General features: G+C 38.7%; 1 protein-coding gene across 1 annotated transcript in view; it reads right to left on the minus strand.

Moving 5' to 3' along the window:
• Nucleotides 1–26,191, minus strand: part of dusp22b (dual specificity phosphatase 22b) — a 136,091-nt gene that overhangs the window by 11,236 nt on the left and 98,664 nt on the right. Inside the window, exons 4-5 of the mRNA XM_028804002.2 lie at nt 21,682–21,731; nt 13,838–13,912 (exon numbers count right to left, since the gene is read on the minus strand). Coding sequence (XP_028659835.1) covers nt 13,838–13,912; nt 21,682–21,731 — 125 coding nt within the window. The remainder of the gene's footprint in view (nt 1–13,837; nt 13,913–21,681; nt 21,732–26,191) is intronic.

Consider the following 26,191-nt stretch of genomic DNA (forward strand, 5'->3'; position numbering starts at 1 on the left):
ACATACCCTCTGGCTGCACAGGAACTCTCCTTTTCTACAGCAGACTGTCCCTGGAATTTACCCGTGAACTGCCTTCTCAAAGATGTGTGAACAAACACATATCACAGATATCAAAAAATCAAATTGTCAATGTGTTCAAATCACTCCCACATGGGTCGATGACTGCTCCATTTCACGGCTACTGTTTTCAGCTTGTTCACGGAACTTTTCATGGAACGTTTACATGCCTAAATCACAGCAAAGGTTAGGATGGTGGACTATCTGTAACTGTTAGATCTGATCTAAGCATCAAATAAATATCCACTAATTGTCCATTGGCCTTGTTATAACCAAAAAAAAAAAAAATCTTTACGTTATTTGTGTTACCTTGCTTTGCGCCCAGGAAATTTCTTAAGAGAGTAGGCCTCACTTCTAGTGCCATCAGTTAATTGGATATATCAGAAGTACGATACAAAATACTTTTCTGTATACAGTATTTGTAGGTTTTTTTTAATAAACAAAGAGCTATTATTGGCAGGCAGCGTGGTATAGTGGTTAAGGCTATGGACCTAGTCTGAGGATGTGGGTTAAAATCCCACTACTGACACTGTGCAAGTCACCTCACCTGCTTGAGTTACAACTGGAAAACCAAAAGAATTGTAACCAATTGTATCTCAAATGTTGTAAGCTGACTTCAATAAAGGTGTCAGTTAAATTAATAAGTAATAATAATATTACTTGGTCACTGGAGCTGCTTACTCTTGAACATACTATAAACAAATGCCCTTGAGTCAATTTCTGATTTTGCTAGTGACTTGGCTTTTGTTGATGGTCACTGCAAAATGCAATTTTACAGGAAGGTGTATTGTTTTGAACTGTAATGGGTAATCAGTAGGAATAATGTAAAATTTGATTACATATTATTAGCATTATTAGATGTTTAAAATGTTAATTTATTTATATCATGCACTCAATAATTCCTTTTCTTCTTTTTTTGTCAGTTGTATGCGGTCACACTTTAAAGTCCGCAGATGCAAACGTATATGTAAATAATTTTGGACAGCAGGGGTGTGTGGGGCATCCACGTTCAAAGTAAGCAGGTGTGCATGTAAATGATTTTAGAGGGTGTGCGCAGTCCTACAAGTACATAAAATCAAAAAAATGTCCTTTTGCATGCATCCATATAATGGTGTAAAACTCATCAAAGGCTATATTATAAATGATGGACAAAAAGACCAGGGGCTTAGCACTATTGACCACGTATATAATTGAGAAAAAGAAAAGGAGCTAGGCCCAACAGATCAGAGTTTATGCCTCTGAACCCCCTAACCCAAAGGCTCTGCATCGGCCCAGGTTTGTCTTGGACCTAAGGACACCACTTCTGTCTCTTCTCCCCTCTCCATCCCTTTTGCTTTTAGAAAAGTATCATCTACTGGCACTCAAGGTTCATGGTGCACTTGTTAACCATTGAGTTTCACATCTTCCTTGAGCTTTGACAAACTTTCCTTTTCATTTCACACCTGACTGTGCTGTACACAACAGATGTGATCACATCTCTTTTTTCTATACAAGACACCTCCCCTTCTTCAGCTGTCCATCCACTTTATTCGTTAGTGGTGCTGTTTAGCCTTAGCGCAGTGCATGTACATTAGTACAATAATACAGTGAAACTTTGGATTGCGGGTAACTTGGTTTGTGCTTTGCAAGAAAAGCTAAAATTTTTAATAAATTTTAACTTGATAAACGAGAGGGGTCTTGCAATACGAGTAGTACATATACGTTTTGTTCCTGAGCGTCACGTGGGGATTTGTGGATAATCACCTCCCATGCTCGTTCTCAGTCGGCGTGCCTCACTCATATAGTCAACATCCATATGAGCATATACTGTTTACTATAGCATGGTGACCACGTGTGTGCTGTAATGTGCGAGTCCATGTCATGCACCCCAAAACACGAGGCTGAGTCTCAGTACTTTAGCAAAACCCTCTTTATTCAGCGTGAAACAGGAACAGCACGGTTATTTATTGTAGCAGGATATACCACTCTCCTATACAGAGACACAGTAATCAGACAGGGTTGTGACCAGGTTAGTGGCTAAGTAATACTGTGCTCTTGCATTTATAATGTTCCTTGCATCACCCATCGACGGTTATAGCTTGACCACGATCTTTTCTGATTCTCTTTTACGGCGAACTACTACAGCGCTGGGAGCCTGCGGTTGCTTGCTTCGGGATGCTCGCGTGTTGTCCCATTGGGGGGGAATCCCAAAAGAGTTTAGAAACCTTACAGTGCGTAAAGCATTTTTTTTAAATTTTGTGTCCAAGTGTAGTGACTCTTTAGGCAAAAGCAACTGTCATTGGATAGGTTTCCTTGTTAAAGTCGCAAAAAAAGAATACAGATTCCAGTGAGCCAACAGATAGCAGTGATTCCATTAGTTAGAGTGAAGATTTTGTATTAATCATTTTTAATCATTTCATCTGGGTATGACGTTAAACTGCATCCGGCCCTCGAACTTGCAGGGAAATCATGGGGGTTGGTGACAGGATTGGCACTCCAGCCACCGTAAAAAAAACTTCACAAAGCTTCGAGACTACAAAAAGGACTCCTTTTTGCTCTCTGTGGGAGTAGCTCTGCCTCAGCCGCTCATAGGAAGGGTGCTCGCATTGTGAAGGGGATGGGGGAAAGCCCTCGGGAGCACTCGGGTCCCAATTTGAGGCGGCCCATATGGGTGGACGCATGGAACGTCTTGTCTCTCCGGCAAGTTGATCATCTTCCTCTGCTGTCGGAGGAGTTGCGTAAATCCTGCATTTCAATGACAGCACTCTCTGAGGTGCACAGACCGGGGACTGGCCAGATCTCTGTAGGTGGATACACCTTTAACACTAAAATTACCAGAGTCTACGAAAAAACTCATAGATCCGGCCCACCTTAAAACCGTTCTCAGCTCTCTTTTGTCTTCTAAATGTGCCGATTAACACGAGCAGCAAGCAGCAGGCTATTCCATCCCCCACCACCGCAGAACGTTCACTAAGTTTTCCCAGCTCATGCCTTGTTTGATTATCTGGGAGTGACTGAAGTGCTGGAGTTTTAGAGTGGAAATAATAGATCGCTATTTGGAACATACGCAGTTCATGTGTGTTCCGTTTCTACAGTAATCTGTGTAAACACATTTTTAAAACAGAAACGTTTTTCATATTTTAGTAGTAAATGACAAAATGTAGGCATAAACTATATAATGTATGAAGCCTGAAGTCCAAAGATCAAGTAAACACTTTCACAAAAGATTCAAGGATAATACAACAGCTTCCGAGGCGTAGCGGTAAGATTTGCTGACTTGTAATTAAGAGTCCCCGGTTCGATCCCCGCTCACTCCTATATTTGCCGTTTTCAGTCATGAGCTCCTCCTTTTATTAATATTACAGTAATCCATCCTCGATCGCGGGGGTTGCGTTCCAGAACCCCCCGCGAAATGTGAAAATCCGCGAAGTAGAAACCATATGTTTATATGGTTATTTTTATATTGTCATGCTTGGGTCACAGATTTGCACAGAAACACAGGAACTAGAGACATTTAAGTAACCAGAAGACTGTGTGCCACCTGAACTACATATCATCATTTAATCAGGTTGCATGGTTGCCAATATTCAAATTTACTTTGCATTTTGTTATTATTTATGAATATTATCAATAATACTAATACATTGTTTAAACTGTAACTTAACTTCTGCTGGTCTTTTACTACATCTAATTGCCTAAGGTTATAGATATAGAAGGGAAGGTGGGGATAAGTTATATACAATAATACCTTATAAACAGTGGTAAGTCTGTGAGATTAGGCATTCTAAGGCTACATATTAATAATACAATAGGGGAAAGTAGAGCAATATATATTACTCTACCAAGACAAAACAGAGTGAAGCTGCGAAAGTCGAAGCGCGATATAGCGAGGAATTACTGTATACAGTACACATATACATTTGGTTTGCATCTGTAATACATGGTGTGCATTTATAGGACTTGTAAAAGTTACCTTTTTTTTTTACTTTTATTCTCTCTAAATCACGATCACGATACATACAGACGCAAACCAAGTGTGATCAAGAGTCACCGGTTCAATCCCCACTCACTCCTATATTTGCCATTTTCAGTAGTAAGCTGCTCTTTTTGGGGGGAATGTTAGAGCGCATGAGCTTATTCAATGCTGCAGGATCAACGCACATTTTGATCTTTTTTTCTTTCAGTAATAGCGCCAAAATAAATCCACACCCAATCTGACGCTGTTCGTTTTCAATTAATATTGCATTAGTGCGATGATGTTTTCATATATATTGTCTCTTTCTTTCAGGTGTGTAATAGGAACCACAGCACAGGAGAAGCGTGTACATTATAACAGGTACACACATTGTAAATGTAGGAAAGACTATCCTTGCGTGTGTGTGAACAGTTAACATTTGAATCTGATGATTGCATATAGCGCTGAACTTACTGCTCTGTACTATTCTATCCTCTGCATGTCCTGGAGTACAAAAGAAACAGCATACAGCAACATGTGGGGACTGGCAAGATCGGGAAAAAAAACATGCGGTCACTGATTACAAAGCGCAAGATGTTATGCGAATGAATATGAATAATATAAATAATGTTGCATCCTTGCCACAAAGTTTTCCGAAATGTACTATACAGGTCATAAAACGAATAATTCCAAATATATATTACTACGTCTGTGTTTTTTTGACATCATACACCATAAGGTGCACACTAATTCAGCATGAGCAGGAACACTCAATAAAACTGAATAAAAAAAAATCAAGTGACGGTGAGATACGAAGAAGGCAGATTCGCCAGCGTTGGTGTGTCAACTTTTATCCCTCCAGATGAGAGAATGTCCAGTTCCATTGTCTCAAAACACCACTCACATCACCAGTTATTCCGTTTCAAATAAAAAATAACAGCGTCAGATCCCTGGGTGGGGGGGGCGGTAGTATGTATCGTGATTTAGAGAGAATAAAAGTTGAAAAAAAATACTGGTAACTTTTACAAGTCCTATAAACGCACACTGTGTGTTACAGATGCAAACCAAATGTATGTGTGTACTGTATAATATTAACAAAGGAGCAGCTCACTACTGAAAATGGCAAATATAGGAGTGAGTGGGGATCGAACCGGGGACACTTGATTACAAGTCAGCAAATCTTACCGCTACACCACGGAAGCTGTTGTATCATCCTTGAACCTTTTGTGAAAGTGTTTACTTGATCTTTGGACTTCAGGCTTCATACACTGTATAGTTTATGCCTACATTTTGTCATTTACTACTAAAATATGAAAAACGTTTCTGTTTTAAAAATGTGTTTACACAGATTACTGTAGAAACGGAACACACATGAAATGCGTGTGTTCCAAATAGCGATCTATTATTTCCACTCTAAAACTAGCACTTAAGTCACTCCCAGATAATCAAACAAGGCATGAGCTGGGAAAACGTAGTGAACGTTCTGTGGAGGTGGGGGATGGAATAGCCGGCTGCTTGCTGCTCGTGTTAATCGGCACATTTAGAAGACAAAGGAGAGGTGAGAATGGTTTTAAGGTGGGCCGGATCTATGAGTTTTTTCGTAGACTCTGGTAATTCTAGCATTAATTGGTCTGATCGATCTGATGGCTGTCATTCTCTGGGAGAAGCTGTTGCTGTAGCGGACTGGCTTCTTCCGATGGTGTCCAATGCCACTCTTTTCAACGAGCGTATTATGAGACTCAGATTACGGCACTCCCTGGGTGCCTTGTCTGTTGCCTCAGTGTATGTTCCGACCATAGTGAGTGATGTCTCGGCGAGGGAGATATTTGTTTCGCTGCTTCGCTCGGTGGTTGATGGGTGCCCACGAGGTGAAATTCCTCTGGTCATGGGTGACTTCAATACAGCCACTGGCACTGACAGGGCTGGCTATGAGGATTGTCTCGGTCCCCATGAGTCTGGTGACCGTGGTGAAAGTGGCTCCATGTTCCTTGACTTTGCAAAAGGTCAGGGGCTGCCAATCGCTGGATCCTGGTTCCAGCACCCTGAACCGCATCATTGGACTTGGTACTCCAATACTGGTGGTGCGGTGAAGGAGATTGATCACATCCTCGTGGGCAGATGCTGGAGGCTCTTGCAAAACTGCAGGGTCTACAGAAGTGCCCATTTTGTGAATTCTGACCACAGACTTGTTGTTGCTACTCTTGGAATCCAGCTTAGGTCCAGTAGGTTACCACCTACTAGGAAAATGAGCCTGGACATGGCCAGACTCCAAGACCAGACTGTTTCTAATGAGTTTGCACACAGTTTGTGTGAGGAACTTGCAGATTTGGGTACGACTGCCAATCCTAATGTGATGTGGAAGACCTTCCGTGACAAGACCCTGAAGGTTGCTGAGGGTTGTGCTGGTGTTACCGGTGTTCCCAGAAGGAGGTGTTTCATCTTGCAGGGCACCCTGGATATCACTGAGAGGAGTCGCAGCGCACGGCTCAATGGCAACTCTGGTCTGTACCGGGAACTGAGAAGGATGGCTGCGAGGGCTCTGAAAGGCAGATAAAGAGGCGTTTGTTAGAGGAATCTGTGAGCAAGTGACACACCATATGTGGTCAAGCGACCCACATCCTGCTTACAGAGGAACTGAAGCATCACATTCATCTGAATCTGTTCCTCGGAGAGTCGCAGTCAGGGCATCTGATAGAATGGTCCTTATGGATGACACTGCAGTTGTGACCCACTGGGCTGGCTACTTTGAGCAGTTGTTTAAAGCTGATCCTCCGGCTAGGATGTTGGATATTTCTGGGTCTGCGGTTCTTGAGGCTGATCCTCCAATTAGCTGTGAACCACCCAATCTCACTGACATTGCACAGGTGGTGAACCAGCTGAGGTGGGGAAAGGCTGCAGGGATCTGTGGTATCTGGGGTGAACTTCTCCAGGCTGGTGGTAAGACTGTCCCTCCTGGCATTGCAAGCAATCTCTGCTTCCATTTGAGAGACTGACGTCATCCCAACTGACTGGAAAATGGGACTTGTCGTCCCTATCTGTAAAGGGAAGGGTGATCACCTGGATTGCAGCAACTACAGGGGGATAACACTGCTCTTGGTGCCGGGTAAGGTCCTTGCTAGGGTCATCCTCAATAGGATCCGAGATCACTTGCTCACCTACCAGCGACTGGAACAGTCTGGTTTTATGCCTAAGAAGTCTACCATCGACCGCATCCTGGCACTGAGGGTTCTCATGGAGCGCAACCGCGAATATCGGCAGAGTTTCTTTGCAGCCTTTGTCGAATTTTTGCAAAGCGTTTGACTCAGTTGATCAAGCTGCCCTGTGGGACATCCTGAGGAGTCACGGGATCCCCTCGAGGTTGCTGGATATCATGGCCGGCCTGTACACTGGTACTGTGAGTGCTGTGCAGAGTGGAGGCAGCACCTCTGCGTTTTTCCCAGTTAATTCTGGGGTTTGTCAGGGGTGTGTTCTTCCTCCTACTCTGTTCAATGCTTGTATGGACTGGGTGTTGGGCAAGGTTGTGGGGTCCAGCGGCTGTGGGGCATCTGTTGGTGAAGAAATGTTCACGGATCTTGACTTTGCTGACGATGCTGTGATCTTCGTGGAGTCAATGGAGGCTCTGATCTGGGCACTTGAGAGATTGAGCGAGGAGTCTGAGTGTCTGGGCTTGCGAGTGTCCAGGATAAAAACCAAGATCCAGGCCTTTAATGACCTCTTGGGCACAGCCATCAGCAGTGTGTCTATTTGTGGAGAGAGTGTTGACCTTGTTGAGAGGTTTACTTACCTTGGCAGTGACATTCATGTCTCTGGTGACTCTTCCTATGAAGTCAGTAGACGGATTGGGAGAGCATGGGGGGGTCATGATGTCGCTGGAAAGGGGTGTGTGGCGTTCCCAATATCTATGCAAAAAGACGAAGGTCCAAGTCTTTAGAGTCCTGGTGCTTCCTGTCTTGCTATATGGTTGTGAGACATGGACACTATCCAGTGACCTGAGACGAAGACTGCACTCCTTTGGTACTGTCTCTCTCCGGAAAATCCTTGGTTACCGTTGGTTTGACTTTGTGTCGAATGAGCGGTTGCTCATGGAGTCCTGAATGAGGCACATTACCTGCATTGTGAGGGAGCGTCAGTTACGGCACTACGGCCATGTGGCACGTTTCCCCGAGGGTGATCCGGCTCGTAAGATCCTCATTGTTGGGGACCTGACTGGCTGGACCAGACCAAGGGGTCACCCACGTAACATCTGGCTGCGGCAGATAGAGGGTCATTTCTGGAGGGTGGGACTGGACCGCGTGTCTGCTTGGGGGGTTGCAAACCAGGATCCAGAGTTGTTTTGTTTCGTTGTGTTGTGGGTGTGGCAACGCACTGTACCAGTACATGCACCCCAACTTAACTTGATTTTTATATAAATATTTCTGGGTTGTGAAACAAATTATCTGAATTTCCATTATTTCTTATGGGGAAATTCGCTTTGATATATGAGTGCTTTGGATTACAAGCACATTTCTGGAACGAATTATGCTCGCAAACTGAGGTTCCACTGTAATTAATACTGGCAAATAAAAAAACACAGGTTGGCTAATTTTCTTTTTGCTATAACCTTATAAATTTTAATCAAATCAATCAAAGCATTTTTGGGATTCTGGGGTATTTAGTTTTTCTGTTTCCATTGGGGGGTGGCACTGTGGCGCAGTGGGTAGCGCTGCTGCCTCACAGTTAGGAGACCCGGGTTCGCTTCCTGGGTCTTCCAGGCGTGGAGTTTGCATGTTCTTCTCATGTCTGCGTGGGTTTCCTCCGGGTGCTCCGGTTTCCTCCCACAGTCTAAAGACATGCAGGTTAGGTGCATTGGCGATTCTAAATTGTCCTTAGTGTGTGCTTGGTGTGTGTGTGTGTGTGTGCGCGCCCTGTGGTGGGCTGGCGCCCTGCCCGGGGTTTGTTTCCTGCCTTGCACCCCGTGTTGGCTGGGATTGGCTCCAGTAGACCCCCGTGACCCTGTAGTTGGATCATGGATGGATGTTTGCATGGGCCAACATCTAAATCTCATCCGAGTATCAATATATTGAAATATTCTTTCTTAGAAGATACCTACTGCCCTAGATGTACCATCTTGCCAAATTTCAGCTTTTTAACTAAATGAGAAATAGTATTTTTGTTGATGAGTGAGTCGGTCCTTCAGTCAGCTTTGCATTATATATACAGAAGATATATACACATTAATGAGAAAACATAAAGAAAGTTTAATTTTAACATACATTTGAAGCATATAACATGTTTGTAGTATGCATTTCATTGGACGACTGTTCTAATTATGGCTCTCTTAAGGTCAAAGCTAGAATTTGAAGCTTAAGTTTAAGAATTACCAAATATTCAGTGCTTCACAAGTTGTACTCTGAAATCAGTACTGCAGATCATAATGTACTCTCCTGAAGATTACATTATATAACATGTAGTCAGTTTCTCAAGGGACAGCTACTAAATACAAAGCACTTAAACATTTTCCTGTTCAAAATACAGAACCAAAAAACCTTTAAATAAGGTGCACCATACTTCTGCATTGAATGTCAGTTTTCGCACGCAGCAATAAAGAAATTTCAGAGTAGACAGTGATATAGTTAGGTCCATAAATATTTGGACAGAGACAACTTTTTTCTAATTTTGGTTCTGTACATTACCACAATGAATTTTAAATGAAACAACTCAGATGCAGTTGAAGTGCAGACTTTCAGCTTTAATTCAGTGGGGTAAACAAAATGATTGCATAAAAATGTGAGGCAACTAAAGCATTTTTTAACACAATCCCTTCATTTCAGGGGCTCAGAAGTAATTGGACAATTGACTCAAAGGCTATTTCATGGGCAGGTGTGGGCAAGTCCGTCGTTATGTCATTATCAATTAAGCAGATAAAAGGCCTGGAGTTGATTTGAGGTGTGGTGCTTGCATGTGTAAGATTTTGCTGTGAACAGACAACATGCGGTCAAAGGAGCCCTCCATGCAGGTGAAAGAAGCCATTCTTAAGCGGCGAAAACAGAAAAACCCATCCGAGAAACTGCTACAATATTACGAGTGGCAAAATGTACAGTTTCGTACATCCTGAGAAAGAAAGCAAGCACTGGTGAACTCAGCAACGCAAAAAGACCTGGACGTCCACGGAAGACAACAGTGGTGGATGATCGCAGAATCATTTCCATGGTGAAGAGAAATCCCTTCACAACAGCCAACCAAGTGAACAACACTCTCCAGGGGGTAGGCGTATCGATATCCAAGTCTACCATAAAGAGAAGACTGCATGAAAATTAATACAGTGGGTGCACTGCAAGGTGCAAGCCACTCATATGCCTCAAGCATAGAAAGGCTAGATTGGACTTTGCTAAAGAACATCTAAAAAAGCCAGCACAGTTCTGGAAAAACATTCTTTGGACAGATGAAACCAAGATCAACCTCTACCAGAATGACGGCAAGTAAAAAGTATGGAGAAGGCATGGAACAGCTCATTATCCAAAGCATACCACATCATCTGTAAAACACGGTGGAGGCAGTGTGATGGCTTGGGCGTGCATGGCTGCCAATGGCACTGGGACACTAATGGTTATTGATGATGTGACACAGGACAGAAGCAGCCGAATGAATTCTGAGGTGTTCAGAGACATACTGTCTGCTCAAATCCAGCTAAATGCAGTCAAATTGATTGGGTGGTGTTTCATGATACAGATGGACAATGACCCAAAATATACAGCTAAAGCAACCCAGGAGTTTATTAAAGCAAAGAAGTGGAAAATTCATGAATGGCCTAGTCAGTCACCTGATCTTAACCCAATTGAGCATGCATTTCACTTGTTGAAGACTAAACTTCAGACAGAAAGGCTCACAAACAAACAGCAACTGAAAGCCGCTGCAGTAAAGGCCTGGCAGAGCATTAAAAAGGAGGAAACTCAGCATCTGGTGATGTCAATGAGTTCAAGACTTCAGGCTGTCATTGCCAGCAAAGGTTTTTCAAGTATTAGAAATGAACATTTTATTTCCAGTTATTTAATTTGTCCAATTACTTTTGAGCCCCTGAAATGAAGGGATTGTGTTATAAAAATGCTTTAGTTGCCTCACATTTTTATGCAATCGTTTTGTTCACCCCACTGAATTAAAGCTGAAAGTCTGCACTTCAACTGCATCTGAGTTGTTTCATTTAAAATGCTTTGTGGTAATGTACAGAACAGAAATTAGAAAAAAGTTGTCTCTGTCCAAATATTTATGGACCTAACTGTATATTCATTAAGTTAAACTACAGTATTAGCTGCTTGCATCATCACTGAGCACATATCATAACATACATTCCTCATCTGTGGCTTCAAGATCTGCAAAAGCCTATCCACTACACATGTGAAGAGAGATGCCAGGGGCCACCTTCTCTTGTACTGCTTTCTAAATACTGGTCAGACAACTAAATTTAACACAGTAAACATATATGTACATAAACTGTAAATGCAAAAAAAAAAAAAAAAAAAAAATGATAGTTTTACAGTGTTCTTGAGATACTGCTCCCATTCTTTCCATTAACATCAGAAGAAGATAATAGTTGCTCTAAAATTATTTTTTAACAAAGAAAAGTTCAAATGAGCTGGACAGACTGAATGGTTTCCTTTTGTTTGTCAGATGTCTTATGTAAAATAAAGATTAATTTCTAAACGTACATTATCTCAGTTTTTTTTACTGCATTGGAGAATTCTATTTGTTCCAAAGATGCTCAAATTTAATTCAGAGAGAAAAGGATGAGTACGTTCATTAAAGATTTGATGAAGCATTTTAAGAACTTTGTTTTCAACTCAGATTTAACCCATACCCTAAGAATATTTCCACTGATAATCAAATTGGATTCTTTAATATTTGTTGGATGTACCCTTCTCAAACAATGCTTCCTTATGATTGAGTAGCTGAGACTAATTCCAAGTCTATGACCATTGGTTTTTCTTTTTGACATTTACGTTGAGAAATGTCTCAGAGCAACAGAGTATAAAATTAGATGTCTTACTTTGAAAATATTCTTGAGATGAGCTGTCAGATTTTGAAGAAAAAAAAAAACCCACAGGTGTAGAAACATCCGTATATTTAAAAGATGTGGGAGTCGGATATGAAGCTCAGCAATCACTTGTGTGAACAATGTGTAAAATGTGTGCAGCATACAACTTTGCATCGAGAAATGGTTACAGAGTGGGCATAAATCTTACTTGTTGTATGTTTTGAACTAACACTTTCAAGAAAGCAAACATTTCAATGTACTGTAAATCTAGAAGAATTCTGCAATCCTAGCCTAAATGTTAATATTAAAGTCTGATTAATAATAGCAGATAAAAAGAATGAAAATGAATGTTCACTTACACGTACATTGTATATAGACAGATAAGTGCACACTCGTTCCTTAACAGAAATTGTAGTGTAACATCAATCTATATACCCTGATATGCCAAAACATTATGACCACTCCCATATGAAGTGAATGACGAAAACACATTACAATGAGTCATGTGAAGGTCAGGATATATTAGACGGTAAGCTGACATTAGATACTCATAGTCAACATGTTGAATACAGAAGATATGGGAAAGGTATAAAGAAAGACCTGAGTGAGTATGAAATGGGCCAAATTATTATGAAAAGACATCTGAATCAGAGCATTTCCAAAACAGAAGGCTTGTGAGATGTTCAGGGTCAGCTATGGTGACTACCCACAGACAGTGGTCAGAGGAGGAAAAAAAAACACAAACCAACGACAAGGTGTTGGGCAGCCAAGACTCACTGATGTAAGAGGTCAACCAATGCTGTCCCATCCAGTACAAAACAACAGAAGACCTACTGTGGCACAAATAACAGATATCCTAAGCGAGTAATGTGACAAGACAAACAGTGAATTGAATCCTGCTACATATTGGACTGAGTGTTCATGCTAACCCCTGTCCACTGATAAATGTGCCCTGGGTCCTGACATCTATGTGGTCATTAATTTGACATTTACAACTTACCTAAACATCACTGCACACCAGGTAACCCCAATAGTATTCCCAAATTTAAATGGCATCTTTTAGCAGGATAATGCTTACTACCAGACTACATGAATCGTTTGGGAAAGGTTTGAGAAACATGATAAAAAGTTCAAGGTGTGTTGTCCTGGCATTCAAATTTCCCAGATCTCAATACAATCAAGTATCTGTGGGATATGTTGAACATAAGTCAAATCTGTGGCAAGTTGGAGTATCTGCTTCTAGTGTCCTGGTGCCAGAAACCACATGACACCTAAAGAGGTCTTGTAGAATTCAAGGCATGGTGGGTTGGAGCTGTTTTAGTGACACACAGAGAAACAACAGCATACTTGACAAGTGGTCATAATGTTTTGGCTTGTAAGTATATATTAGCTACAGTGAGACATTTCCAAAACAGTTACACAGAAAACAGTCTAGGCTAAACTAAAGTAAACAAACACATAGAAAAAGTATGTGCATAATCTACTTAAATCTAACATATCAAGTTGTATGTAGGCCTGAGCTACTGTTAATTGGCAACAACAGCTAAAGAAAGAGAGAACAGAGACTTGGATATGCTGCCTGTAATACCTTTCATGCACATAAAAATTAAAAGCTTAGAAATTTAAATTTAATGGCAAAAACTACCTTATACATGAAGTCATTAAGAAATAATTCAAGTGGAAAAAAATTCAAAATATTAAAAAAAAAATACAGTGCATACTGCTTGATGTAAAAAATGTGTTATTCAAATGTTCAAAATTCAAATGACAATAAAACAATAATATGAAAACAAACAACAGTAAATGTAAAAACAATTTAAAATTGAAGCTTCTCATACCAGTGGACAAGGCATCCCTCTCCTTGAAGCCGACACTCATGAATAAACTTGATACTTTCCTTGAAATACTGGATGCTGTAAAGAAAAATACAGGTTTGTGGTACTGCATTTCTCGAGAGTCTCTGCTTTGCCTATACAAGTAAGATGCATTAAATTTAATTTATACAGAGATTAAATATGTTGTAGATTCAGTGAGAGGGGGACATACCTGCCACACATGAATAATATTTTGCACTTAAAACACAGGTAATGGAATCCAATTAAAACAATAATACACTGAATGACACTAGACTTTGCCCTATGATGATTTTCTGCATTATTGCCTATTTTTAACCATTATCATCACCCAAAATCTAATTTTTGATAAAGCTGACACTGGATGAACAAATTAAGCAAAGTTAAATGTGTTAAAACCTTTGCAATAATCCAGTGTTCCATGTGAAATTCAACTGTCCCTTTGGACTAAATAACTGGTTACAACACTTTTAGTAGCAGTAACCACTAGCAGATGTTTCCTGTAGTTATTGATCAGATTCTTTCTGGGCCATTGAGAATTTTTTTTCCTCTCTTCCTTTCAGAGTGGCTAAAACTCAGTGACATTTGTGGGTTTTCAAACATGAACAGATTGTTTCAGGTCCTGGTATAATAATATGCTTTAAGCCTGGACTTCCGCTAGATTGCCCAAAAATTTTATTTTTTTTCATCTCCCATCTCAAAGATAGATGTCACTGTCATGCTCATTGAACCTCTTTGCTTCAAATGTAGCTCAATGACAAATGGCCTGGCAGCGTCCTAGGGAATTTTTTAACGATGGCAGGCTGTCTATGTCCCGACACATCAGAACATTTCCAAATCATAATACTGCCATCTTCAGGCTTTACCACTGGTATGAGAATCTTACTATGGAATGAATGCAGAAAAAGCTTTATGCCAGTCAAAAAGACTTGTATGTTCATATAGCACTATTCCAATTTGCTTATCTTATTGTCTTTAAAATTCCACCTATTACAGATTAGTAAAGCAAACAGTGTTACGATCATAAAATTCCATGTAAGAAATATATTCAAATACACTTTCCCCAACCCACACAAAAAGGACAGAAATGAGAAAAAAATTAAAATGAAGTGGTTTAATATCATTATTAAAAGCATTCCACTTAAACTAAGTTTTTCAGTTGTTCTTTGTAATGCGATTCCTTTTCTAATTTTAAACAGAATAATGTATCTGTTTTCCATTATACCAGGTAGGCTATGATTCTTCCGGTTGATTTAAAAGTGATTGTGTACCAGCAGGGTTAAATCAATTATTAGACAAGATTTTTCCTCAAGGAGTGACTTCACATCAAATATTATCTCAAGTATAGCTGTGAAAGGATCAGGAATTATTGTGATCTCAAAGATATCTGAAAGACAGGCATAACATTTTATCTCAATTTTTATGCATTAGGGGCATCCCCAAAATATGATCCAGGTATATTTTAAGCAAACCTCAGATGAGCACTCATTATCCTACTAGTGAGCCATAGTCTCCCCTGCTATCAGACATAGATCCTATTTTTGCTCAGTTTTTGGATAGAATTGTCATTAAAACAGAACATAGCCAGAACCAGGTTTGTGGCATAATGGGAGTTTTGCCTCAAATTTTTACATTTTGGGTAACACACTATTACTCTACATGTTTTTAGTATTTATTTTTCCTCAGGACATGATGTGCCTCTAGAACAAGATTGCAAGATGTACCAGTACTGAAAAAGTACAGAAAAAAATTTAAATAGTATGGAACTAGCATTTCTTTAATGTCAGTACTGGAGGTAATTTAAATACATATTACATCAAAATGTATTTATATTAATATTAAGGTGCAGGAGACTCTAAGGGGGACCAACAAAACATTATAATACCATACTATACCTCATTGAATTGATTGCCGGCGTTTGGTAAGGCAGGGAATCATGTGATTACGCAATGGAGCAGGGGGCTGCTGGGAGATATGGTAGTTGAGGAGTTATCCACTATTTGCTTCGGGTACCAGTATTGAGTTCCAAAAGCTGGTATCAATACCAAAGTCAAAATTTTAGTATGGATCCAACACTACTCTGGAATGTGAGTCCTGACAACTTCATTCTGATTATAAGGGCAGTTATCAAACCTCATTGTAATCAACATGATTTAACAATCTGAACTTAATTACCTTAATGTGACATTTCAGACCTCCCACCACATTGTTAATGATATCTGCACTGTTCAACTAAGCAAATTATATAGATATTATCTGTTAACTTTTTGTAATAAAAAAAGACACGCTTCTGCCGCTGGTATTATATAGTTTGCAAAACTCGACAGATAGTTTAACATGGTGACAAATTAAGAGTCAAGTGCTGAAGCAAAATGAACACATTTTACTTGAATGTCTTGCTCCTTATTAAAATCACCAGTATTGTGAAACTGTGAAAACATACATGAAATCAAATGAGATTAAAGTAATATTAGAGGAGAAGCACAATCACTACAGACAAATTAAAATGTATCAAAGTAGATCAAATAAAGTGGAATCAATGACATATCTGTTTCTTCAACAGTTGCACTATGCAGAATCACCTAACAAAAGTTATGAATTTGGCTGTGCTACTTCAACACAAAAAACATTTGCAAAGACATAAATATACACATTATAACAAGATATTATTATATTATATTACATTAATCATATTAATAATCATAATGCTGTCAAACTATTTACAAGCAATGCTTACTGAAGGTTTAGTATAGACAGTTGGAATGAAGCTACATCACATTAGTAAAAGCCTATGCTTTTAAAGGCTCAATGTGAGAGGATGGAATGAGATTGTACTGCTGAGGACAAAATGTGAGTGCATCATTAAGGATGGCTCAAAATTGTGTCCATGACAGACACAGAATTACAATCTTCCCTACACTAATTAAATCTTTACTTTCATTTTTGTACTAGGGCAGAGTGGTGGCTCTGAGGCTAGGGGTCTGCACCAGCAATGAAAAGGATGCCTGTTCGAATCCTGCAAATGCCAGAATTAACTTTACTCTGCTGGGCCTTTGAGCAAGGCCCTTAACCTGCAATTGCTGCATCCAGCCTTGCAAACAGGTCCTTCAACTTACAGGTAAAACTTGGGGGTTGGTGGCAAGATTGACACTCCAGCCACCATAAAAAACATCACACTATTACAGTGTGGTGCTGAGGTGTCACCCACTCCCAACCTCTCTATATTTCACTTTTTGTATCAAAAGCTGACATTGTGCAATTTATCAATTCATTCAATTTCTAACCCATTTAATTAGGTTATCACAGCAACATGACACAAAACACAAAAACCAACCCAAATCCATCAAAATAATGTGATCATCAAATTTTCATTTATTTTGACTTGTTGTGCTATGTCACTTTGAATTATTATCGATTTCATCATTGTGTGGATAATGAGCTTTTCATTGTCATTTTGTGAAGTTAGTATGTCTCTGACCATGTTGTTGATCGTCATTATACCCATTTCTGGTCATGTAATTTAGGGGTCATCATTCTCCACCTATAAGTGATAGCCATGTGGTTTAGCATGCATCCTAATACCGGGATAAATTTATGACTTTCTTACTTGTGCTGAATTTTGGTTTTTGATTTTGGGCATCTCAACTTTGCATTTATGACTTTGATATCTGTTACAATTTTTGGCTTTGTTGATATTAACCATTATTTTTTCTGTTTTGATCTTCCGTTTGCTAGCGAATACTTTTTTTTTCCTCAGCCATTAATTATTCAGTCAATTCTGAAAACTCCCTTTTCTGAAGAAGTCCTATTTTTTCAATTTTGGCACAATACATAATAAATCTCAAAATTTCATCTCTGGTCTCTGCTCCTTGAAAGGTTAACACTTGGAAAATGTTAGTTTATGTGAAACCTCTGAATAATTTTGTCATCAATAAACACCTACTGTATGTCTTCAACATTTTCTGAAACAGTATCCTACTCCTGAATAATAACACTGGCCAAGTAGGAAGCTATATAATCTTACTCTATGTGCACAACATCATCTGTTGTTAGGGTTTCTAAAAAGCTCAATGCTTGGTCTCAAGTGTTTTAAAATCTGCTTTCTTCCTTAATATCATTAGATTAATCAACCAGAAGCTTCATAATTACCACTAATAAAAATCAGATTCTGGAAAAAAACTTACACAGACATGGAGAGAATGTCCAAGCTTTATACAGGTAATAGACTGCAATAGACTATTTTTTTCTGGGTTGGTGGTTCTTGTATTGCACTTAATGTTGGATGGACAGAGTTCCACGTTACAAAGTAGATGGATATGAATAATATAACATTGTAATATTTAATAATACAAATTTATGTGCAGAAATTTTGGATGCAAAAAACGTGTACTAAGTGTCTAGGTTATCCTGAAAAGAGTAAGTACTATTCTTGTTTGTTGCAATTTTTTAATCAGAACTATCAGCATATGATGTTAATTACCTTACACATTTTAAGTTACAGGAATCACATTTAAACATGAAGTATGAATTTGTTCCTTTAAAAAGTTAAATGAAAGTCAAATGAGTCACTAATGACTGCAAAATACTTAAAACCTAGAAGATTCTGGTCTAAAATATAACTAGAGTAAAATCTTGATTATTGTGATGATGCGGGTTCTGCTCTACGCTCCCATCGGCTGTTAGGGAGCCCTTGAACCCAACACCGTCGGTAATGTCGCTGATGAGCGAGGCAATAACATTTGAGCAAGGGGATGGTTCAAAAGTGCAAAAGTGCTTTTATTACAAATCCAAATAACAAAAAGTAAGTGTTCAGATAAAGTGCAGCAGTGCAATGTTCAATAAATAAATAATCCATAAAAGAAATCGTGTGGAGGTTAAAATACACAAAAACAACAATCCTTTAAAACGAGGTTAAAACTCAGTGCAGGAAACTGTCCTTTTAAAATCCGATGCATCCATCTTCTACTGCTAGTGGCTTCCCTGTTTCACCCTGCATCCTGCAACAGAGGAGTCACCCAACCTGCAGCTGATCACAGATGTGGGCAGTCTCTCACCTGTGCACTAGGTGAGGGACTGCCCACATCCGTGATTGTTCCTGGGGCTAATGTGCTGCAGCTGTCATGTCCTCTCTGCATATATAGAGAAGCCCGAGACGGTTAGAGGATGATAAAGGATTAAGAAAAAGAGAATGAGGTGAAAGAAAGAAAAACAGACGTTGCAGGAATGGAGAGAGAGAGAGAGAGAGAAAGACGGTGCAGAAGAGTGAGCGAGCGAGCGAGTGCAGGCAGGCTCGCGTTGCGGCTGAGCAGGGTGCTTGGGTGTTTGGCCGACACCTGAGGAGCAGAAGTAGTGGCCGCTCCCGCAGAGTGTGTTTCAGGAAGGACGGGAGTGACCGGAAGGCGGATGACTCTCCGCGGATGGCAACGGGAGTCAGGACTTGGGATGTGGAATCCCCTGCGTGTGAGCCCTGGTCGTTGGGGGATCCCAAGTCACTGTTTGCAGGAGCCTGCCGGAGCCAGGGATTGGTAAGGCAAAACCAAACAGCCGAAGTAGGCAGAGCAGGTCAGCTGCAGGTTGGGTGACTCCTTGCACTGCTGCACTTTATCTGAACACTTAGTTTTTGTTATTTGGATTTGTAATAAAAGCACTTTTGAACCATCCCCTTGCTCAAATGTTATTGCCTCACTGTCTAGCTCATCGGTGACATTACCGATGGTGTTGGGTTCAAGGGCTCCCTAACAGCCGATGGGAGCACGGAGCTGAACCCGCATCGTCACAATTATCCGTCAGAGGTCGGGACCGAGGCCGTGGTGGATAAGAGTAAAGACGGATAACAGAACAGCTACTTTAAAAATGATATAGTTTATTGAATAGTTGTATTTGTTTACAAAACAAAACTATATTAACAAAATATAATATAATATTAACAAAATGAATTAATTCATGTAATAACAATCAGCGTAATAAGCAAATACAACTCGGAGGTACTGGAGTTTTACAACGTTTGACTTGGGAGTCTTTGTTCTGTAACAAACGATGCCCTGTCTTATACTATGTCATCCAGGTTACAGAGCACTCCTCTGAAACAATAAAATAATGCTTTCCCTTCCAATCAGTTTATCTATTAACACTTACATTCTTTTTATCTCTATACTGCAAACACTCTTACTTATTTTCTCCTGACTCCCTACTCAAAACTTCCTTCCACCACACCTTCCTTTTTCTCCTAACTACTCCTGTCACTCATCTCCTAAGAGGCATGTCCACCCCTTACAGAACAGAAGCCCTTCACCCAGTCCCATCACTTACAGCATTAATTCCACCTTTCTACTCCCACTCAGCACATCACAAGCTGCCTGCACTTCACAATATATTACCAAAACATATACAGAATTTAAAAAGGAAATTACAATACAGCAGAACACTAACAATACAGAATAACATTACCGTCAGTGATTTCCATTTTTGACACATTTTTCAATTTTGTCGGCATCACGCTTTATATCATTCACTGTTGTTTTTCCTGGTCCGTAAATCGAAGCAATACTTGAAGCACTTTTAACGTTTCTTAAATGTTTAATAATTTCTATTTTTTGTGACAATTCCAACACCACATGCAAATGTTTATTGGCCATAACAATGTACAGGTATAGTAGGTTAAGTTTAATTTCAATTTTTTGTGACAATTCCAATACCACATACATACGTTTATTGGCTATAACAATGTATAGTAGATTAATTATAACAAAAGAGAAAAGCTATGAAATGCTATTAAAACTGGAGGTATGTATCTGACACTATGATTGCAAAATGAGGCATGACACATGGTGCTGGGGAAGAACGCTATGCGCTAGCACAAGTGAAAGGTGTTCCAATCAGCACAGCTTGCAGCACAGCAGTAGTAGTACAGTAATACATTAATATGTAGGTGCTGGCGTGCGCAATGTTTGTTTTTTTTGGCCCTGATGGTTAACAGAGACTAATGGTTAATCAAGTGATGGATAATCAAAGTTTTAACTTTTTGCTTTGTAATTGCCTTCCATCCCTTATTTCCACTCTTCTTCTAAAACTGTGGTTTTCAATGGAGGGCCTTAAAAAGCCAAACATCATCCAAGTAGGCATGTTTACATTTACTGGCACACTCACACCACATTAATTCAGCTTACATAAATTTTATGACATAAAAGGGGATTGTGGGAGAGGAGTCCCATATACACAAAGAGAACATACAAACTCTTAACACAGAAGTACTTCAAGCTGAATTAACATTTCAAGATTCCTCAAAATACCTTCCTGTCCATTTTCAGATAATGAAAATTAACTTCAAGATAGTCCAGTGCATTTCAAGATATCTAAAATAAATTTCAAGATATTTTAATTTAAATAGCAAGTTCAATTGAAAGAATAGGAAATATTACAGGAAATGATTTCCGGATAGCATGAAATGCACAGGATGTGATTTCGGTAAGTTTCAAAATGTATATGTGATATCGTGAAATGCACAGGAAAGTATCTGAAGATATCTGAAAATGCATTTTACATATCTAAAAATGCCTACAGATGTATTTTAAGATATCTCAAAATGTATTTGGCAAATACAATGCACAGGAACTTACTTTAAGATATCTTGAAATTTATTTCAAATATCTGCCATTTTTTTGCAATACCTTAAATGCATTTCCAGATATCAAATTAATTTAGCTTGCCATACAGACAGCAACTTATGTGGAGATCAAAACAGACATGAAAGTGCTCTAAGGCAGGAATGTTGCCTTTGTGTAACAATGTTTCAAAATAAACATAGGTGTTCTTAGGATGGGATAACTTACAGATTCTGTGAAGGTGAATCAGCAGCAGGAATACACAAATACGTCATTTCCTACAGAGATAAAGAAAGGTATTACATTAGACAGTTTACAGTGAAATAGTTTGGGTCACATCAATACATAAAATTTCTGGTATACTGTTTTAAATTAAAAAAAAAGAAAAGAAAAAAAAAGATCAATTGAGTTGAGTTAGTTTATTTTTATCCGTACAATACCATTTCTTGTTATGGATTTTTCTAAGACCTTGGGAGACAGCGCATGCTGTGTACTGCCATGATCTGTAAATTATGTAGAGAAGGTGAATAGACCTGCCTGCAAATATATATTTCTAACATTAATGGTGCTTATCAAGTGGACACGATTATATTGCACTTATGTGCAGGTGTTTCATTGATGTGTTGTTAGGAGTGACTAAAGTATGAGTAAAAGATAAAGATATGCAAAATATTGAAGCAATTTCTCCCTCTCAATGGAAATATGAAATGGCCAACTAATCTGTAAATAGATTATTTCTCAGTTTTAAGATAGACAAGTTTGACAATTTAGCAGTGCTTTCGAAAGGGAGTTTTAAAATTTCAAAACTTTGTACAGCATGCTTTATTCAAGATATCCATCCTTCTTCCAAACCTGCTTATCAAGAGCTGTGCTGCTGGGAAACTGGAGTCTAACCCAGGAAGCACTGGGAATTTTTGCCGGTCCATTACAGGGCAAACACACACACAGGGGCCAATTTAGCATTGCCAATCCACCTAGTCTACATGTCTTTGGATTCTGGGAGGAAACCCTTATGCACAAAGGGAGAACATGCAAACTCAGACAGCACCTAGGACACGAACCTCGGTCTCTTTGTTGCAAGGCAGTGCGTCAGCGTTCCACCCTATTCAAGATACCACAATGAAAACTGAATTTTCTTGACAAATTTCTTTGAAGAATAAGTGTGCCAAAGTTCAACAAAAATCGGTCAACTGGGAGAAGAATTTTCATGTGGACAAACAGACAGAGATGATAAGAACAGTAGGTACTTTTTGAATTATATGTAAATGCGCGTAAATTTGAATTTTTATTAGCTATGGTAACGTACAACATTATTTAAGAGAAAATGAATGGACGTAATATTTCTGTCATTCATTTTTATAAAGAATTAAATCCAATTTAAAGAAAGCAACTTGATTAGGCTGATCTGTCTGATAAAACAGCCCAAGTAAAATTCTTTACCATGAACAATGTTGAAGAATAGTTTCTGACTAAATAAAGCTGAAACATTTTTTTTTCTTCTTCCTTGATGAATCAGCCCACACTTCACATGATGAATGTAAAGAGTCACTATAAATGTGCTATACTAGACAGACAATAGGGCTTGCGATTTAATGCTACAATGTGGACAGTGAATGTGCTTCAGCACAACTGTAAAGTCTGACAACTATTACATACTGATAAAAGCAGCCTTTCAAAAATGACCCTTCAGGAATCATAAATTGTAAAGTAACAAACTCTGTCACTTTGGAAAAGGTAGGGACTGTAATTTTTCAGTAACATTTACAGTTGACACTCAATCCAACAAAATACTCATAACTAGAAATTTCCGCACTGAACACCATCTAAATCAAAATCATCTGATATCCAAAATCATAATAAACTTTGTGAAAAAAATAGTGACACAGATGAGTACTTAATGATTCTGAGCAAAGTAATAGTTTATTGGTTTGGATCTGGACTGCCGACAAGGGTTTCATATTGGTTTATCATACAAGAAGACATGTATTGTGAAATGGAATCATAAAAGATCTAAACTGTGTCTTGTGACACATCCAAACACATATTGTGGAGCTCTACCTCCACAGAAGTACTGGTCCATGGAAGGTGTGGACTAACTGTAGCTAGTGTCCCAGAATGTTCCTTATTCTTCATGTAATTCTGGTTCAGGGACACAGACATCTATAGAAAAACAGACCAATGAATGAGGAGGAATGGCAGGTTTAATTCAGAAGCACAGAATTATGGAAATCAACCTTTCATGTTTACATCCTACTCTGATTTTCCTAGAAGTATTAATATTATTTTACCAAAATATTAATGCATTTTGCATGTTTTGTGCATTTGACTGGATAATGGGCATGCGGATTATGCAACACGGTAATGTCAGATTTTTTTCTTTTTCACTGGACTTTTTTTACACCGTCTACGGTTGCACAAAACAGATGTTCAGGTTCTGCACGAAAACATGAGATTCAACATTTTTCTCAGCCACCACCACAATCTACTTGGTGCAATTAACAATAAAAAAAAATACCATTTTTGGGTGGAGTATTCCTTTAAAAACATACAAACATTTCTGGTAGATGCTAGCTATGTGTGGCAGGGCTTTGCAAGTTCTGTCTAAAAAGGTTATATGAAGGGTGACTGGAACTCTCTAACATATCATCACATGCATGAACAAGTGAAAAGTGAGCATTTAACATATGTGAATTGTGAGCCAATGGTTTTTAGTAATCTATAAGGCAAAACACCTTTGTAGATAGTACAAAACCTTAGCATGCGGACAATGCTGGCCTTTAACATAATTTATTTCTCTCCTCTATGCCTTTCAGATACATCCCAATTAATCATGCCACCATCCTTGGTAATCTCATCCGAATGTCTCTATCAAACTCCCCAAACTGTTCATATACAAGAGAGCAGCACATAGTCAAATACTCTTGATGTCCTGTAGTGGCAGATCATACATTCTGGGGTGATTAGAATTTCCTTACCCATGTTGACTTCCCATGACAGTTTTCATTCACACTCGGCCAAAGCTTCTAGATACATGTACTTTCTGTTTGCTTCATAGTATAATAAACAATAATAGTAAAATGTGCTTTAAGAGTATTTTATACTTTGTAACAACCTAAAAACGTTCATATGGAATTCAACCATAAATAGATGTATCTGACAGAAAACAGAAATATGGAGAGAACCTAAAAGTACACATAAAGCTTTCAGGAATTAAAAGATCCCCACCTAGTAATTCTAAGAAGGAGACAGATGTGGGGGATTTAATGCATACCATTTATCAATTTAGCAATAAAATAGTCATTACTACTCATTTGTTCACAGAGCTGTATTTTATAGAGTTAAAGAAACACAATTTCTAAGACCATTTAAGTTAATCAGTTAAAAAAATCACATTGCATCACACTGTTTGCAGATGTATCATTGTACTGTAAAAAAAGAAATGCAAGGTTTTTTTTTTAACAGTGCAGTAACATTTTGGTGAAAATATGTCATCATTCAGCAGACTTTAAATTTTGTTTACTAATATTTAGATGTGACATTGACTTCCTTGTTAGAAAGCCACAAGAACATAAAGTGTTATAAATTTATTGAGATCAAAACTTTCTAAAACAAAATACAAGTAGCTAGGTACTACAGTTTCATCTGAAAAAAAAGGTCATACAGGACTGATGCTAAACTCTATAAACAACCCTGCACCTGTGCATGAATAAGATAAAGAACCTTCAACTTCCTATTAACTTAGAAACAGTTCACATTATGACTAGAGGAAATATAGATGTTTTCCCCAAGGAAAAATTTTTAACTAATAGCTTCAGAGTCTGAACAGCTAATTATGACATGACCATTAAATTAGTGGTTAAAAAAGAACAGATTTCAGAAGCTTTGCAAAAAGTCTAGACACTCAGATAAAAGGAACATAAATAAAAATGCACCCGTTTGTCTTTGGAACTTTTTATTCAATAAACCTCTGACTAAACATTTGAAATGTCTTAACCATGCAAATGACCATCGTAGATAAGGGTATTTATTAGTCAGCGATTACGGGCAATGGGTAGCTAAATTAAGCAGGAGCTTGAAAGACCAGAAATGTCAGCTTACATGACTATAAATCTTTACTTGTCCTACTGCTGGACAAAAGATTTACCATCTTTTTCTCCGTATCACAAACTTAATGTGGACTTCGTCGGCACATTCAATGCTTGTTCATGCTAAATGCATATGAAAGTGACTGTTGCAATCTCATCTGGTACTTCTGAAGGCAACGTATTATACTTTTAAAGTAAGACAGAAGTAAAATTAAATAATATTTCCAGAAAACTAAACAATGCAATGAAAATGCTTATAAGAGTATCCAGTGTACTACAATAAGACAGATCAAGTGTAAGCAAAAAAGTAGAAACCAAAGATTTGACTGGGTAGGGAGTCCGGGATTTACTAATAAGCATGGCAGTAGGTCTGAAACTGAAGTAGCTGTAACCTTTCAGCCTTCAATGTTTTATTTACCATGGTGTCTGCTCTGTTCATCATTAATTATAATTATTGGAATAAAATGATAGACCAAACACGATAGGAAAAGGTTATTGGGAAAAGAACATGAGCGATAACCACTTAAAGCTACGGCAAACATACAAATATTTCTAAAATTTTTAAGAAAGTAAATTTTCCAATAATGCCCTTTTCTGCATACAAAATCAAAGGAAAAGAAAATAAAACCACCTAATTAAACAACGAGGTTAAT

The sequence above is a fragment of the Erpetoichthys calabaricus genome, chromosome 6 (assembly GCF_900747795.2).
Source record: "Erpetoichthys calabaricus chromosome 6, fErpCal1.3, whole genome shotgun sequence".
Taxonomy (NCBI): Eukaryota; Metazoa; Chordata; class Cladistia; order Polypteriformes; family Polypteridae; genus Erpetoichthys; species Erpetoichthys calabaricus.